General features: G+C 39.0%; 2 protein-coding genes across 5 annotated transcripts in view; one reads left to right on the top strand and one right to left on the bottom strand.

Moving 5' to 3' along the window:
• mRpL52 (mitochondrial ribosomal protein L52) overlaps window positions 1–13351 on the top strand; it is a 34230-nt gene extending 20879 nt beyond the window's left edge. Inside the window, exon 4 of the mRNA XM_070091349.1 lies at window positions 6911–13351. Coding sequence (XP_069947450.1) covers window positions 6911–7063 — 153 coding nt within the window. The 3' untranslated portion in view covers window positions 7064–13351. The remainder of the gene's footprint in view (window positions 1–6910) is intronic.
• LOC128695159 (uncharacterized) overlaps window positions 7654–16525 on the bottom strand; it is a 46675-nt gene continuing 37803 nt past the window's right edge. For all 4 annotated transcript variants that reach the window (XM_070091344.1, XM_070091346.1, XM_070091348.1 and 1 more), the window contains 2 exons: window positions 10413–10531; window positions 7654–8136 (listed from right to left, as the gene is read on the bottom strand). In XM_070091344.1, coding sequence (XP_069947445.1) covers window positions 7668–8136; window positions 10413–10531 — 588 coding nt within the window. In that variant the 3' untranslated portion in view covers window positions 7654–7667. The remainder of the gene's footprint in view (window positions 8137–10412; window positions 10532–16525) is intronic.

The raw sequence follows: 16525 nt of genomic DNA, 5'->3' as shown, positions 1-16525 counted from the left end.
ATAGCTGATGTAAATAAGGTCACTAAATGTATATACAGATTTTTTTTAATTCACTAGTCTCATATAGTAATGCATGTTTATAACACATGTTTTCAGTAAAATACGAATGAAATATTGTTTCCAGTAAATTTTGGAAAAAATAAGCGTCAGTCCATGTTGCATGCCAAAACCCATTAGAACAAACCTTGAGATATTTTTTCTTCACACCACAGTTAGCCTGTGAGCAAGAAATTGTTTTAGGGAATAAACTTGGTGTCACTTCATGATGTAAACAACACCTAGACTCCATTTACCTTATGAATATAGACCATACCTCACTCAGTCATGTGTAATTAAAATGAGTTTGGATCTTTTCATCTCTCCCATTTCATCTCTGGTGATGCTGTAGGTGTCATGACAAAGAAGAAGTATAAAAGTATGAGCGTTTTGAAGAAAATAGTAGTGTTACGTATGCTTAAAGGTGGGTCACATATTGCAGATGGCCTGTGCCTGTAGTGTAAATGAAATAAGTCAAACAGAAAAAATGATTCCAGAGAAATGGCAAGACACTAATTGCAGACGAGTCTATTGACACAACATTCTGTAACAAATTGGTTTTATCAAGTACTGTGCATACAGTACAACAGAAAATCACATTTTATATAGTGCATCCAGACTGGTTAGTCAAATGTTGAGTGAGGTCCAAGTGGTAAAGTGTTGAATGGGTGAGATATGAGAAGCAGGGAAGTGCTGTAATAGGCCTACTGGCATGCACTAGGTTTGTTCCTTTGTTCTAACACAGTGTGAGCCATGAGTGTAGACAAAATAAGCATAGCACAATCTTGTTTGTGTTATTGCATTGAATGGAAGAGGATTCAGAATATCTGTGGAAAACTTGTCATTTTCATTAAGTAGTAAGGTTGCTTTATCCCATGCAATGAGGTGGGAAGGGTGTAACACTATTGGACACAAGAGTTCCTTAAGTTGTTGACTGTACAGGCAATGTAGTCACAGTTGGGACACTTTTGGCAGTTTTCCTCATTTAGAACTAATTACCCCCCCCCCCCACACACACATTGTATACTGTAAACTCCTGTGTCCATCAGTTCCACATTAGTCGTTTGAGTCTTTGTAAAGTCTCTAATGGTCTTGCTGGTGACTTTTGCCACATCTATGTGATTTTCAAGGGATGAAGGAAACCGTTGGTGGTGGTTCCAATGTGCATGATGTATCTACTATTTATGTTTTGAGGTAGCAGCCCTGTTGTGTTTTGTATCAACTTTCCACTTTCAGTGGAATACTGTATTATGTGGTGAGGATCCTTCAAACTGAGATAAGTATTTACTATGTAGTTTTCTATTTAAGAAGTTCTTCATTACTGCAAATTCCGAGCTCCTGCAAGAACTCAATCATTGTGCCTTTCTTGGTCTGCAGATTATGATGTGAATAATAGTGTCAGGCTGTCTTTATTGGTGGGCTTCCTGTACATTTTTTTTTTTTTTTCAACAAGTCGGTCGTCTGTATTAATTCCTCACCCTGTTTTTTGAGTCAAACATCAAGGAAAGGTAACTGCTTCCAAAATAAGCTGAACTGATGGATCAGTCCAGTTTTGCTGGTCTCTGAAATTTTGTAGGTTAAGAGTCTGGGAACAATGACAAGAATATCCTCAGTATATTTGGATATCAAATCCCAAAATGACAAAAGTTGGAAGGCCTTATTGTCTTATTGTACTTAATAACTAGGATGGACATTTAGCAACTTTAGGTAATTAGTATAGAACATTACCTCTATCAGAGGTCTGAGTGATATGTTGGGATTTTGTGTTTTGAGTAACCCATGTATATGTGCTTATCATTGATTTGCAGATAAAACAGATTTCCCTGTAAAGATCTGGCTAAAATTTCCCCGTTTTACATACGAACTTTTCATTTCTTTCTCTGTATTGTGTTGTGTGATGTACTCATAGGCTCTGGTATCCCTGTTACTGTTATAGTTGGAGCTATCCATCATTACTACTCTGCCTCCCTTGTCTGCTAAATACAGTAGGGCCCCGTTTTACTCCGTTTCGCCGTACAGCGTTCCGCTAATACGAACATTTTAAATTATGATCAAAACTTGCTATATGGCTCCCCCCACCTGACTTTCTAATACAGTCACCGTGCCCCACCCAGTTTCTTTACATTCTTCATGAGCACTGCCCCTCTCCATTATGTCTGGAAACTTCCAAAATTTCAAGTGTTTTCCAGTTATTCCATGTTTTTATATATTTTTTTAACAAGTCAGCCATCTCCCACCAAGGCAGGGTGACCCATAAAGAAAATCCCCCAAAATAAAATACTTTCATCATCATTCAACACTTTCACCTCACTCATACATAATCACTGTCTTTGCAGAGGCACTCAGATATGACAGTTTAGAAGTCCATCCAAACTATCAATATCCCAGACCCCTCCTTTAAAGTGCAGGGATTGTACTTCCCATTCCAGGACTCAAGTCTGGCTAAATCTATAATAATATCTATAGTAGTAGGTTGGTAGACAGCAACCATTTGGGGAGGTACTACCATCCTACCAGGTGAGTGTAAAAAGGAAGCCTATATTAGTTTTACATGATGGTAGGATTGCTGGTGTCTTTTTTCTGTCTCATAAACATGCAAGATTTCAGGTACGTCTTGCTACTTCTACTTACACTTAGGTCACATTACACATATATGTACACATTTATGTATTTGTAAATGAATGGTTCAGAGAACCGACATGTTGATAAATTAGACACATGTGCAACTCTTGGGTATCTTTATTGAGGAAACGTTTTGCCACACAGTGGCTTCATCAGTCCATACAAAGGAGAATCTTGAAGAACAGGAGGAGAATGAGGTAATCAGTCCCTCAACCTTGAGTCGATGTGGTCAGTCCATCAATCTTGAATAGAATACGGCATACGTGCGGAGAAGGAGCTTATAAACCGTTGGTAAGAGAGGTGCAGCGGTCATAGGTGGTGTCACATTTGTTCAATGTGGAAGTAGGTCGTGCCCAAGAATTAGGCAAGCGAAGAATTCCCAAGTATTAAGATCCCAAGAAGTTGCAGTGTCTGACAGGTTTGTAGATGACTGGTTCAGAGAACCGACATGTTGATAAATTAGACACATGTGCAACTCTTGGGTATCTTTATTGAGGAAACGTTTTGCCACACAGTGGCTTCATCAGTCCATACAAAGGAGAATCTTGAAGAACAGGAGGAGAATGAGGTAATCAGTCCCTCAACCTTGAGTCGATGTGGTCAGTCCATCAATCTTGAATAGAATACGACATACGTGCGGAGAAGGAGCTTATAAACTGTTGGTAGGAGAGGTGCAGCGGTCATAGGTGGTGTCACATTTGTTCAATGTGGGTAGGTCGTGCCCAAGAATTAGGCAAGTGAAGAATTCCCAAGTATTAAGATCCCAAGAAGTTGCAGTGTCTGACAGGTTTGTAGATGAATGGTTCAGAGAACAGACATGTTGATAAATTAGACACATGTGCAACTCTTGGGTATCTTTATTGAGGAAACGTTTCGCCACACAGTGGCTTCATCAGTCCATACAAAGGAGAATCTTGAAAAACAGGAGGAGAATGAGGTAATCAGTCCCTCAACCTTGAATCGATGTGGTCAGTCCATCAATCTTGAATAGAATACGGCATATGTGCGGAGAAGGAGCTTATAAACCGTGACACCACCTATGACTGCTGCACCTCTCCTACGAACGGTTTATAAGCTCCTTCTCCGCAAGTATGCCGTATTCTATTCAAGATTGATGGACTGACCACATCGACTCAAGGTTGAGGGACTGATTACCTCATTCTCCTCCTGTTCTTCAAGATTCTCCTTTGTATGGACTGATGAAGCCACTGTGTGGCGAAACATTTCCTCAATAAAGATACCCAAGAGTTGCACATGTGTCTAATTTATCAACATTTATGTATATACACTTATCTGAGTTTTCTTTGATTTTATCTTAATAGTTTTTGCTCTTAGTGCTTTTCATTTCATATCCATGGGGAAGTGGAATAAGAATCTTTCCTCCATAAGCCACGCATGTTGTAAAAGTCAACTAAAATGCCGGGAACAATGGGCTAGTAACCCTTTTTCCTGTATAGCTTACTAAAAAGAAAAAGATGTTTTATATATATTCTAATAATTACAGGTCTCCCTCCACATTCGCGAATTCCACTTTCGTGGGTATCGAGCATTCGCGAATGCCCAACCACCCAGTCATATATAAAATATGTCATTGCATATGTTAGGAATTGTGGCGGTGGCAGAGTTTGTTTGGAGATGGGACAAGATAGTCCTTCAATATGGCACTAATATCAACTCTGTGGCTCATTCATCTAATATGACATAATAAACAATATTAATAACATAGAAACATGACATATATTCTAGAATGAATAAAATTTGTCATTAAGTATGTCACGAGTGTTGTTGTTGTTGGGTGTATAAGGGCCACTGAGAGCATAAGCCTTACATAGTGGTGGAGGCAGCAGCAGATGTGGTAGAGATGGCAGTGTTGTCAGTCACCCTATATAACTCCAACATTGGAGGAGTTAGGTTTGTGCTGTCCTTTTTCTATCAATTAATCGATTAACTTACTTGCTACACTCTTAATGCTACACTTTATCGCTGGCTGGTGCTGTAGCCTTTATTGACTCGTGCTGCTTTAGTATCGTGTATATCGTAGAATCACTGAATCACCGAAGAGGGCACATTCTCCCCTCTCTCTTCCTCCTCCACTTTGGTACTCTGCTACGAGTTCTTTCTTGAATTCTATAGTCTTTCTCACCTTCTTTACCAAAGGGCTGGCACTGGAGGTTTACCTGGAGGGAATTCCGGGGGTCAGCGCCCCCGCGGCCCGGTCTGTAACCAGGCCTCATGGTGGCTCAGGGCCTGATCAACCAGGCTGTTACTGCTGGCTGTACGCAATCCAACGTACGAACCACAGCCCGGCTGGTCAGGTACCGACTTTAGGTGCTTGTCCAGTGCCTGCTTGAAGACAGCCAGGGGTCTATTGGTAATCCTCTTTATGTATGCTGGGAGGCAGTTGGGCCCCTGACACTTATTGTGGTTTCTCTTAACGTGCTAGCGGCACCCCTGCTATTCATTGGTGGGATGTTGCATCGTCTGCCAAGTCTTTTGCTTTCATAAGGAGTGATTTTCGTGTGCAAGTTTGGTACTAGTCCCTCTAGGATTTTCCAGGTGTATATAATCATGTATCTCTCCCGCCTGCATTCCAGGGAGTACAGGTTCAGGTACTTCAAGCGTTCACAGTAAATGAGGTGTTTTATCACAGTTATGCGCACCGTGAAGGTTCTCTGTACATTTTCTAGTTCAGCAATTTCACCTGCCTTGAAAGGTGCTGTTAGTGCACAGCAGTATTCCAGCCTAGATAGAATAAGCGACCTGACATGTCATCATGGGCTTGGCATCCCTAGTTTTGAAGATCTCAATATTTTACGATGTTTTCATGTGTTTTATGATTGTTCATGGTTCAATAGGTTAAGGAAGCAGTACTGTATTGTTAGGCTAAGTAAATGCTATTATTATATTTCCCTACAATATATTTGTGCACCAAACATTCGCGATTTTTCAACATTTGCGAGGTTCTTGATCCCCTAACCCTCGTGAATGTGGAGGGAGACCTGTATACTTATAAATAACAAAAAAAGGCACAATACCGTGACTGGAACGATACACAAATAACCCGCACATAAAAGAGAGAAGCTTATGACGACGTTTCGGTCCGACTTGGACCATTGTCAAAGTCACACTAACCAGAAGTGGAGCAGGACGGCTATATATAGGCAGGAAGAGGTGGTGGTAGTAGTAGTAGTAGTACAAGAATGGTATATAATACCGACAAGATGAAATTAAGACATATGCGCAACACCCGGGCATCCCTATCGTAGACGTTTCGCCACCACCTCTTCCTGCCTATATATAGCCGTCCTGCTCCACTTCTGGTTAGTGTGACTTTGTCAATGGTCCAAGTCGGACCGAAACGTCGTCGTAAGCTTGTCTCTTTTATGTGCGGGTTATTTGTGTACTGTATACTTATGTATACCTGTATCTAAATAAACTTAAACACTGTGCTGGCATGCAGGTACACATTAAAATCACTAAGAGTGTCTTATTAAGTCTTGAGGGTACCATATTAATAATAATAATACGCAATAATAATTACTCTGAGGTGCATTAAATGCTGTATATTACGTTAATATACGTAAACATTTTCATTAATCCATCTATGATATTTTTTTCAAAATTATATAATAAACATGCTACATAACATATAAACTGTATAGTATATATTTTAAATACAGCTGACATATACTGTGCTATAATTATTCTGGAAGCATTATTCTACACCTCTTCTTTCCTCAAGGAAGACTTCTTGAACCTGTTAAGAGGCTATTGATCTCAGGAATTATTATTAGTTAAGTGCTATACCTAAAAGGGTATTACAGCTTTCTAAGGAATTGAGCTTGTTCTCTTGAATCAAAGCTGCTTACCTCCCATTTCCCAGGTGCTTTATGACCCTAGCAATTCTCTGTAAATAAAATAATCTACACCTCTTCTGAGTAAATACACAGTATAGAAAAGTTACTATTAGGAATTATTATTATGATAGTGTACTTATCATTGCTTACTGGGATAAATTATGTTTTTCAATGCTTCTATTGTTTCTCTACTTAAGAAAAATTGTTTAACGAAAAAGGTCTTGGTCCCAGCAATTTTGGATTAGTGAGGTTTGACTATACTGTACATATATGCTAGTATGCAAAGGTATAAAATGGGAGAACAGATATTACATATGAAATTATTTTATTTTGCTATTAGTGTCCTAAATTTTAAACAGGATAGAATTAATCTATAACATATTTTTTTGTTACAGGCCAAAGTCATACAACTGCTGCAAGAAACAAAGTTTGCCACTGAACGCCATGCAAGACTTCAACTCGAAAAGCAGCAAAAAAGACAAGAAATTATTGAAAGTAAACTCAAAGCAAAGGGTCACAAGTTGCTAAATAAAGAAACTAGTAACTGAAAATGAACACTATTCTACTAATGTCCAGAGACATAGCGGATAATGATTTCTCTTAAAATGTTTATACAGATATTTAGAAAGTCAATTGAATATTGAACAAAAACATGTAAGATTCCTTTTTGGGGGGACATCTTCTCAAGAGTAAATGTCTCAAGTTATACTGTACAGTACTGAAAATGTATAATATTGCTGATAATGGAGTTTTTTCACATTAGACCCAAAGGGGTTCATCATCTTTTTGTGAATTAAATATACATGTATATTATTGTGGGTTCTTGGTGCCACTGTGAGGCTTGGTGGTTCAGCCTGACAGTTTAATATTTCAGTAAATGTCTGCTGTATGATCTATGGGTTTAACACTTTCCATGAATATTATACTATCAGGCATTTTCCATTAACCACGCACCTGCTATTTTGACTTGCAATAACTTACTGTTGCTTGTGAACCACTTTAATCTCTTAGCAATTATATCCTAAAAAAAAAAAGTGCATTAAAGAACAGAGTAAAGATAGTAAACTCACTTTGGGAAGTGCACTGAATATTTCCAGAATATAAATGAACTTGAGAAATAATAATTAATAAAACAAAATTAGTATACTTATTTTATTCAAGATATTTTACATACAGCTTATCAATGTCACACTGAATTTCTTGTAATTTCTTTCTCCATAAACTATACAATTCGGCATTAAATGTTACATCTCCCTTCCTAGCTAAAACATCATCCCTTTCATTCTTATACTTTTCATTGTTAACCTGAATGTCTTGTGGTCCACCCCTGACATTCTTAGGTCTAACTTTTGTTTGATTATATACCTCTGATGATCCTGACTTTCCAGGAACTGGTTCTATGATGTCTTCATATTTGTACTTCTTCTGTGATAGTACCTGAGCTTCATAGCCTTCAACAACATAACTGGTTGCCTCTTTCATCTTAGCCAGTAACTGATGGCGTAACTTTTCAACACTCGTGTGGTGGTCTTGTACATTTATGGTTGGGGGTTGGATGTTTGCATCATTAGGAAGTACTACCAAGAGAGAATGTACCACCAATAATGCTTGCTTTTCGTCCCTGTAAAAATGTCACAAAAATTGTAGTCGAATATAAAGACTTAATAATACAGAAATGTTAAAAGCAGGGGGGGATGTAGTGTTGGAGTGGTTGGTATTTTTAACCCTTAAACTGTCCAAACAGATCTACGTTTACACGTGTAGTGCTCCAAAAGTAGATCTACGTTTTTTAACATTTTTAAATATAACAAAAAAAAAAAATGAAGATCAAAGTTTTTTTACATACTTTCAAATGTTGAAAAAACGTAGATCTACGTTTGGACAGTTTAAGGGTTAATAAATGTATGAAAGAGGGGAATGTACCTAGGGAATGGCAGAGAGCATGTATAGTCCCTTTATATAAAGGGAAGGGGGACAAAAGAGATTGTAAAAATTAAGAGGAATAAGTTTACTGAGTATACCAGGAAAAGTGTACGGTAGGGTTATAACTGAAAGAATTAGAGGTAAGACAGAATGTAGGATTGCGGATGAGCAAGGTTGTTTTAGAGTGGGTAGGGGATGTGTAGATCAAGTGTTTACATTGAAGCATATATGTGAACAGTATTTAGATAAAAGTAGGGAAGTTTTTATTGCATTTATGAATTTAGAAAAGGCATATGATAGAGTAGATAGGGAAGCAATGTGGCAGACGTTGCAAGTATATAGAATAGGTGGTAAGTTACTAAATGCTGTAGAGAGTTTTTATGAGGATAGTGAGGCTCAGGTTAGGGTGTGTAGAAGAGAGGGAGACTACTTCTCGGTAAAAGTAGGTCTTGGACAGGGATGTGTAATGTCACCATGGTTGTTTAATATATTTATAGATGGGAGTTGTAAAAGAAGTAAATGCTAGGGTGTTCGGGAGAGGGGTGGGATTAAATTATGGGGAATCAAATATAAAATGAGAATTGACACAGTTGCTTTTTGCTGATGATACTGTACTTATGGGAGATTCTAAAGAAAAATTGCAAAGGTTAGTGGATGAGTTTAGGAATGTGTAAAGGTAGAAAGTTGAAAGTGAACATAGAAAAGAGTAAGGTGATGAGGGTATCAAATGATTTAGATAAAGAAAAATTGGATATCAAATTGGGGAGGAGTATGGAAGAAGTGAATGTTTTCAGATACTTGGGAGTTGATGTGTCAGTGGATGGATTTATGAAGGATGAGGTTAATCATAGAATTGACGAGGGAAAAAAGGCGAGTGATGTGTTGAGGTATATGTGGAGACAAAAAACGTTATCTATGGAGGCAAAGAAGGGAATGTGTGAAAGTATAGTAATACCAACACTCTTATATGGGTGTGAAGCTTGGGTTGTGAATGCAGCAGCGAGGAGGCAGTTGGAGGCAGTGGAGATGTCTTGTCTAAGGGCAATGTGTGGTGTAAATAAGCAGAAAATTCGAAGTGTGGAAATTAGGAGAAGGTGTGGAGTTAAAAGTATTAGTCAGAGGGCTGAAGAGGGGTGGTTGAGGTGGTTTGGTCATTTAGAGAGAATGGATCAAAGGAGAATGACATGGAGAGCATTTAAATCTGTAGGGAAAGGAAGGCGGGGTAGGGGTCGTCCTCGAAAAGATTGGAAAGGGGTAAGGGAGGTTTTGTTGGCGAGGGGACTTGGACTTCCAGCAGGTGTGCATGAGCATGTTCAATAGGAGTGAATGGAGACGAATGGTATTTGGGACCTGACGATCTGTTGGAGTGTGAGCAGGGTAATATTTAGTGAAGGGATTCACGGAAACCAGTTATTTTTACATAGCCGGACTTGAGTCCTGGAAATGGGAAGTACAATGTGTACACTCTAAAGGAGGGGTTTCGGGATAATAGCAGTTTGGAGGGATATGTTGTGTATCTTTATACGTATAGGCTTCTAAACTGTTGTGTTCTGAGCACCTCTGTAAAAACAGTGCTCATGTGTGAGTAAGATGAAAGTGTTGAATGATGAAAGTATTTTCTTTTTGGGGATTTTCTTTCTTTTTGGGTCACCCTGTCTGTGGGAGAGGGCCGACTTGTTAAAAAAAAAAAAAACTGCTTTTATGACATATTTGTGAATTAAAGAGAATATATATATGACCCATGAAGGAAGAGGGACTTTGGATCCAACAAATTTGAGCTGTCCTCTTCCTTGCCTCAAACCTAATTATGCCCCCTTCCCAGGCACTGTATGCTTCCCTATGGGGTTGGAATTTTCCCATAAATATAAAGTAAGCAACAAATAAATTTAATTTAAAATTTTTATACTAAAAAAGTAAGGTTTCTGAGTAAAGCAGATTACTTATACGTATTTTGTTACAATACAACCTGCTCACTTGGTAAAGAGTTTGAGTTGGAAATTGTGTGTGTCCACGGGATGGTAAGTGAAGGCTGCATGACAAAGTGGATGACATTCACTTGGGTAAAAGCAGTACAGATCACTTACACCATACACCTGAGAAGAATTGCAGTTTTAGTATTATATTAACCAATATATGTACTATATACAGTTTATTGTAACAGGAAATCCACATGCAGACAAAGCTGGGAGAATGGTCGATACATATGTTACTCTGTATTGTCAACTTTCCCTAACATTTTAAATACAATTTTTTAAAAATTATTTTATTTACACTTACACAATGCATGCTACTAATAATTTAGTTTTAATGATGTAATAGTAACTTTATATAATCCACCTCATTTTTCTACATCATTAATTAATTTTTTTTGTACTTATACAGTGGACCCCCGCATAGCGAACGCCTTGCATAGCGAACATTCCGCATAGCGAACGCTTTGTCCGCTAAAATTTTGCCCCGCATAGTAGACAAAAACCCGCTCAGCGAACTTCGTTCGAGACGCGTCCAATGTGGGCCCTCAGCCAGCCTCACATGTGCCGCCCGTCCCATTGTTTACCAGCTAGCCTCCGCGGTAACATTCAAGCATACACTCGGAATATTTCGTATTATTACAGTGTTTTCGGTGCTGTTTGTGGAAAATAAGTGACCATGGGCCCCAAGAAAGCTTCTAGTGCCAACCCTACACCTCAAAGGGTAAGAATACCCATTGAAATTAAGAAAGAAATCATTGATAAGTATGAAAGTGGAGTACGTATCACCGACCTGGTCAGGTTGTACAAGAAACCAAAATCAACCATCGCTTCTATTGTGGGCAAGAAAACGGCAATCAAGGAAGCTGTTGTTGCCAAAGGTTTAACTGTGTTTTCGAAACAAAGATCGCAAGTGATGGAAGATGTTGAGAGACTCTTATTGGTGTGGATAAATGAAAAACAGCTAGCAGGAGATAGCGTCTCTCAAGCGATCATATGTGAAAAGGCTAGGAAGTTGCATGACGATTTAATTAAAAAAATGCCTGCAACTAGTGATGATGTGAGTGAATTTAAGGCCAGCAAAGGTTGGTTTGAGAGATTTAAGAAGCGTAGTGGCATCCATAGTGTGATACGGCATGGTGAGGCTGCCAGTTCGGACCACAAAGCGGCTGAAAAATATGTGCATGAATTCAAGGAGTACATAGAAACTGAAGGACTGGAACCTGAACAAGTGTTTAATTGTGATGAAACAGGCCTGTTCTGGAAGAAAATGCCAAGCAGGACCTACATTACTCAGGAGGAAAAGGCACTCCCAGGACATAAGCCTATGAAAGACAGGCTTACTCTTCTCATGTGTGCCAATGCTACTGGTGATTGCAAAGTTAAGCCTTTATTAGTGTATCACTCTGAAACTCCCAGAGCGTTCAGGCAAAAGAATGTCCTCAAGGATAATTTGTGTGTGCTGTGGAGGGCAAACAGTAAGGCATGGGTCACTAGGGAATTTTTCTATAACTGGTTACACCATGCATTTGCCCCCAATGTGAAAGATTACCTAACTGAAAAGAAATTAGACCTTAAGTGCCTCCTGGTGTTAGACAATGCCCCTGGTCATCCTACAGACGTGGCAGAGCGACTTTATGGGGACATGAGCTTCATTAAGGTGAAGTTTTTGCCTCCTAATACCACTCCTCTCCTGCAGCCCATGGACCAGCAGGTCATTTCCAACTTCAAGAAACTGTACACAAAAGCTCTGTTTCAAAAGTGCTTTGAAGTGACCACAGACACTGGATTGACTCTAAAAGAGTTTTGGAAGGATCACTTTAATATCCTCAGTTGTGTAAACCTTATAGGTAAGGCTTGGGAGGGAGTGACTAAGAGAACCTTGAACTCTGCTTGGAAGAAACTGTGGCCAGAATGTGTAGACAAAAGGGATTTTGAAGGGTTTGAGGCTAACCCTGAGAGGAGTAGTATACCAGTTGAGGAATCAATTGTGGAATTGGGGAAGTCCTTGGGGTTGGAGGTTAGTGGGGAGGATGTGGAAGAGTTGGTGGAGGAGGACAATGAAGAACTAACCACTGATGAGCTGATAGATCAACTTCAAGAGCAAGAGGCCAGACCTGGGGAAACTGGTTCAGAGGAGGGGAGAGAGAAATTGAAGGAATTGCCTACTTCAAAGATTAAGGAAATGTGTGCAAAATGGCTTGAAGTGCAAACCTTTTTTGATGAAAATCACCCTCACACAGCTATTGCAAGCCGTGCTGGTGACTATTACAATGACACTGTTGTGAAACACTTTAGGAAAGTCATAAAGGAACGAGAGGTACAGGCCACTATGGACAGATATGTTGTGCGAAAGAAGTCCAGTGACTCTGAAGCTGGTCCTAGTGGCATTAAAAGAAGAAGGGAAGTAACCCCAGAAAAGGACTTGCTACCTCAAGTCCTAATGGAAGGGGATTCCCCTTCTAAACACTAACACTCTCTCTCCCCTCCTCCCATCCCATCAATCATCACCAGATCTTCAATAAAAGTAAGTGTCATGTAATTGTGCATGCCTTTTTCAGTTTGTGTGTACTAAAATTAACATTTTTTTGTGGTAAAAAAATTTTTTTTCATACTTTTGGGTGTCTTGCACGGATTAATTTTATTTCCATTATTTCTTATGGGGAAAATTAATTCGCATAGCGAACATTTCGCATAACGACCAGCCCTCTTGCACGGATTAAGTTCGCTATGCGGGGGTCCACTGTATTAACATTTTAAAATTAACACTCAGATCATTCAACAGCATAAATATATAGTAAATGTATCTCATGCTTATTCACACATCTATGCTCCCCTTTTCATGAATTTTAATAGTGCACAAGTGTCAGTTATTTTTACTCTTTTCATTTGCATATATGTACTATACTGTATATAAACAGTGAGTAAAAATATACACATCCAGTATTTTATGAGGCACATTTCCTGTACACTCTCCTTTTTTTTTTTTTCAACTTATCAGCGGTCTCGCACTGAGGCAGGGTGAGCCAAAAAAAGGTCTCTTGATCCAAGGAATTGGTGATATCCTCACCTTCCTTATATCAAACCTGATTGCCTCTCATTTTCAGGTGCTATGAGACCCTTAACCCGTTAACTGTCCAAACACAGATCTACTTTCCAGCGCTGCGAATGTTTTGAAGAAAAAAACAAAAATTAAAGAGGGCAATTTTCTGTGTATAATAAGACCAAAAAACAATTTTTTTAGGACTAGCACTTACCAACATATAAGACTGCAAAGTTGGTTCTGGATGCTCACCTGACGGCAACGTGGAGTCTGAAACTTGCAGAAGTGTTGCCGATATACCTTTTTTCTCATTTTTATATTATTTTATATAATTTTTATGTGCTGATAATTACAATTTATAGTAGTTCTTGTGATTTCATAGCCAATCTTTGTTCTGACACTGACATTAGGTACTGAAATTGTACTCAGTCACAAACACACTGACAGGTGAACATATTCACCTGCCTTGGTCATTTGCTATTGTCTAGAAATATATACAAAGTATTTATAGGTCCCAGTAATGTTTTAGACATGCTGGAGTATATACGAGACTCCTTGAAGCATGGTGTAAGACTGTCACTAAACTGCTGACAGTGTAGCAGTATTTGACACTTGATGAACATGCACTGCTCCAGGAAACCCCTGGCTTTGTTTGTTTTCACTGTTTCACATAAACATGTCTGTCTGTCTAGCTATGTCTGCTTATCTGTCTGCCTGTGTATATGTCTGTCTTTCTGTCTGCCTGTGTGTGTGTCTTTCTGCCTGCCTGTGTGTGTGTGTACATCTGTCTCTGTCTTCCTGTGTGTGTATCTGTCTCTGCCTGTATGTTTCTGTCTGCCTATGTGTGTGTCTGTCTTTCTGTCGGCTTGTCTCTCTTGTCTCAGAGAGCGGCTCATGAACCAACGGGATGCAGAGTCGTCAGACTCGCAACGTCTGATTTCTGATCAAGCAAAGTGCGTATTACTTGCCAGTCATGCTATTATGTCTTATATCTACAAGCACAGTACAGCACTTTGTCTGGATATTTTGGTTTATCCTAGGTAATTTACACTATGTATACTGTGATTGTATTTATGTGTACCTGTGAGATAGAGACAGGCAGACAGAGAGATAGACAGAGATAGATACAGACAGACAGACGAAGACAGACAGCCAATCAGCCAGCCAGCTGGCTAGCCAGTTGCCGGCCAGTCAGCCTGCTGAACATGTATTACACTTTCCAGAATTGTTTCTTTTTACTTAGAGCAGAGGTTATAGGACATTCTGGCAGGATGACACTACCAGTGGTACCAAAATGTTGACACTACCAGTAGTACCAAAATGTTGCACATGGGTTACTATTGAGGTTTTTGATATTTCTTCAACCACTTGTGGCCACATCTACCTCAAAGCCACTAAACTCAGGGTCAACATCACTTTCCTCTTAAAAGGGGAGTGTTAATATAACACGACATCAGTAAATCCCACGTGTTTTCTGCGCTGTTGGCTCTAGCTGGTGCTCAATTGAACTGGTGATCCCACAAGGTACTAAGAGGTCCCAGATTTTTTAATACTGCGCACACCAAGTGTTAAGACCAGGTATCTCAGGCCAATCGTGCCAAATTTGGAAGCAGGAGAAATAAAATGTAGATCTACATTTGGAGCGCTATTGGTAAGAACGTAGATCTACGTTTAGACAGTTAATGGGTCAATTGTTTAGACAATTCTTATGAATATATTAGTTATAATCTACAGTTATAGGCTTTCTTTCAATACTTTTAGAATATACTTTCATTAATTTGATAAAGTAAAATAAACAAAAAGATTGGCGATTTTGCTTTTATGACATTACAATAGTTGGTACTGTTAATTTACCTACAACGCTAATTTTTTTTAAAAAGTTAGCCTGATAATGAGAGATGTGTACTATAAGCATTTGTAATCTTAGCTGTGTAGGATAAGAAACATTTGGACTGGGAACTGCTTTTGTAGCAAATTCCCTGCATAAAAAAATCACTTTTACTCCAAATAAATTAATTAGATAAAAAACTGAATGATGTAAATGTAATAGAACTGTACCTATAACTTTTATTTTTATTTTGGGCAGCACAAGATTTTGGCATGTCTTGATTGATAGCTGAATAATAAACATGTTCATTTTTTTCTTTGATTAATAAATGATGAGTGCAAAGATCTACAGAAGACATGTTCATGTTCAAAATGGACCGCGGCCCGGTCCACGACCAGGCCTCCCGATGGATCAGGGCCTGATCAACTAGGCTGTTACTGCTGGCCGCACGCAGTCCGACGTACGAGCCACAGCCCGGCTGATCCGGCACTGACTTTAGGTATCTGTCCAGCTCTCTCTTGAAGGCAGCCAGGGAAAGTATACAGTAGGGTTATAATTGAAAGAATTAGAGGTAAGACAGAATGTAGAATTGCGGATGAGCAAGGAGGCTTCAGAGTGGGTAGGGGATGTGTAGATCAAGTGTTTACATTGAAGCATATATGTGAACAGTACTTAGATAAAGGTAGGGAAGTTTTTATTGGATTTATGGATTTAGAAAAGGCATATGATAGAGTGGATAGAGGAGCAATGTGGAATAGGTGGTAAGTTACTAAATGCTGTAAAGAGCTTTTATGAGGATAGTGAGGCTCAGGTTAGGGTGTGTAGAAGAGAGGGAGAATACTTCCCGGTAAAAGTAGGTCTTAGACAGGGATGTGTAATGTCACCATGGTTGTTTAATATATTTATAGATGGGGTTGTAAAAGAAGTAAATGCTAGGGTGTTCGGGAGAGGGGTAGGATTAAATTATGGGGAATCAAATTCAAAATGGGAATTGACACAGTTACTTTTTGCTGATGATACTGTGCTTATGGGAGATTCTAAAGAAAAATTGCAAAGGTTAGTGGATGAGTTTGAGAATGTGTGTAAAGGTAGAAAGTTGAAAGTGAACATAGAAAAGAGTAAGGTGATGAGGGTATCAAATGATTTAGATAAAGAAAAATTGGATATCAAATTGGGGAGGAGGAGTATGGAAGAAGTGAATGTTTTCAGATACTTGGGAGTTGATGTGTCGGCGGATGGATTTATG

Source organism: Cherax quadricarinatus, chromosome 35 (assembly GCF_038502225.1).
Source record: "Cherax quadricarinatus isolate ZL_2023a chromosome 35, ASM3850222v1, whole genome shotgun sequence".
NCBI classification, from domain to species: domain Eukaryota; kingdom Metazoa; phylum Arthropoda; class Malacostraca; order Decapoda; family Parastacidae; genus Cherax; species Cherax quadricarinatus.
This window is presented reverse-complemented; position numbering and strand designations above follow the sequence as displayed.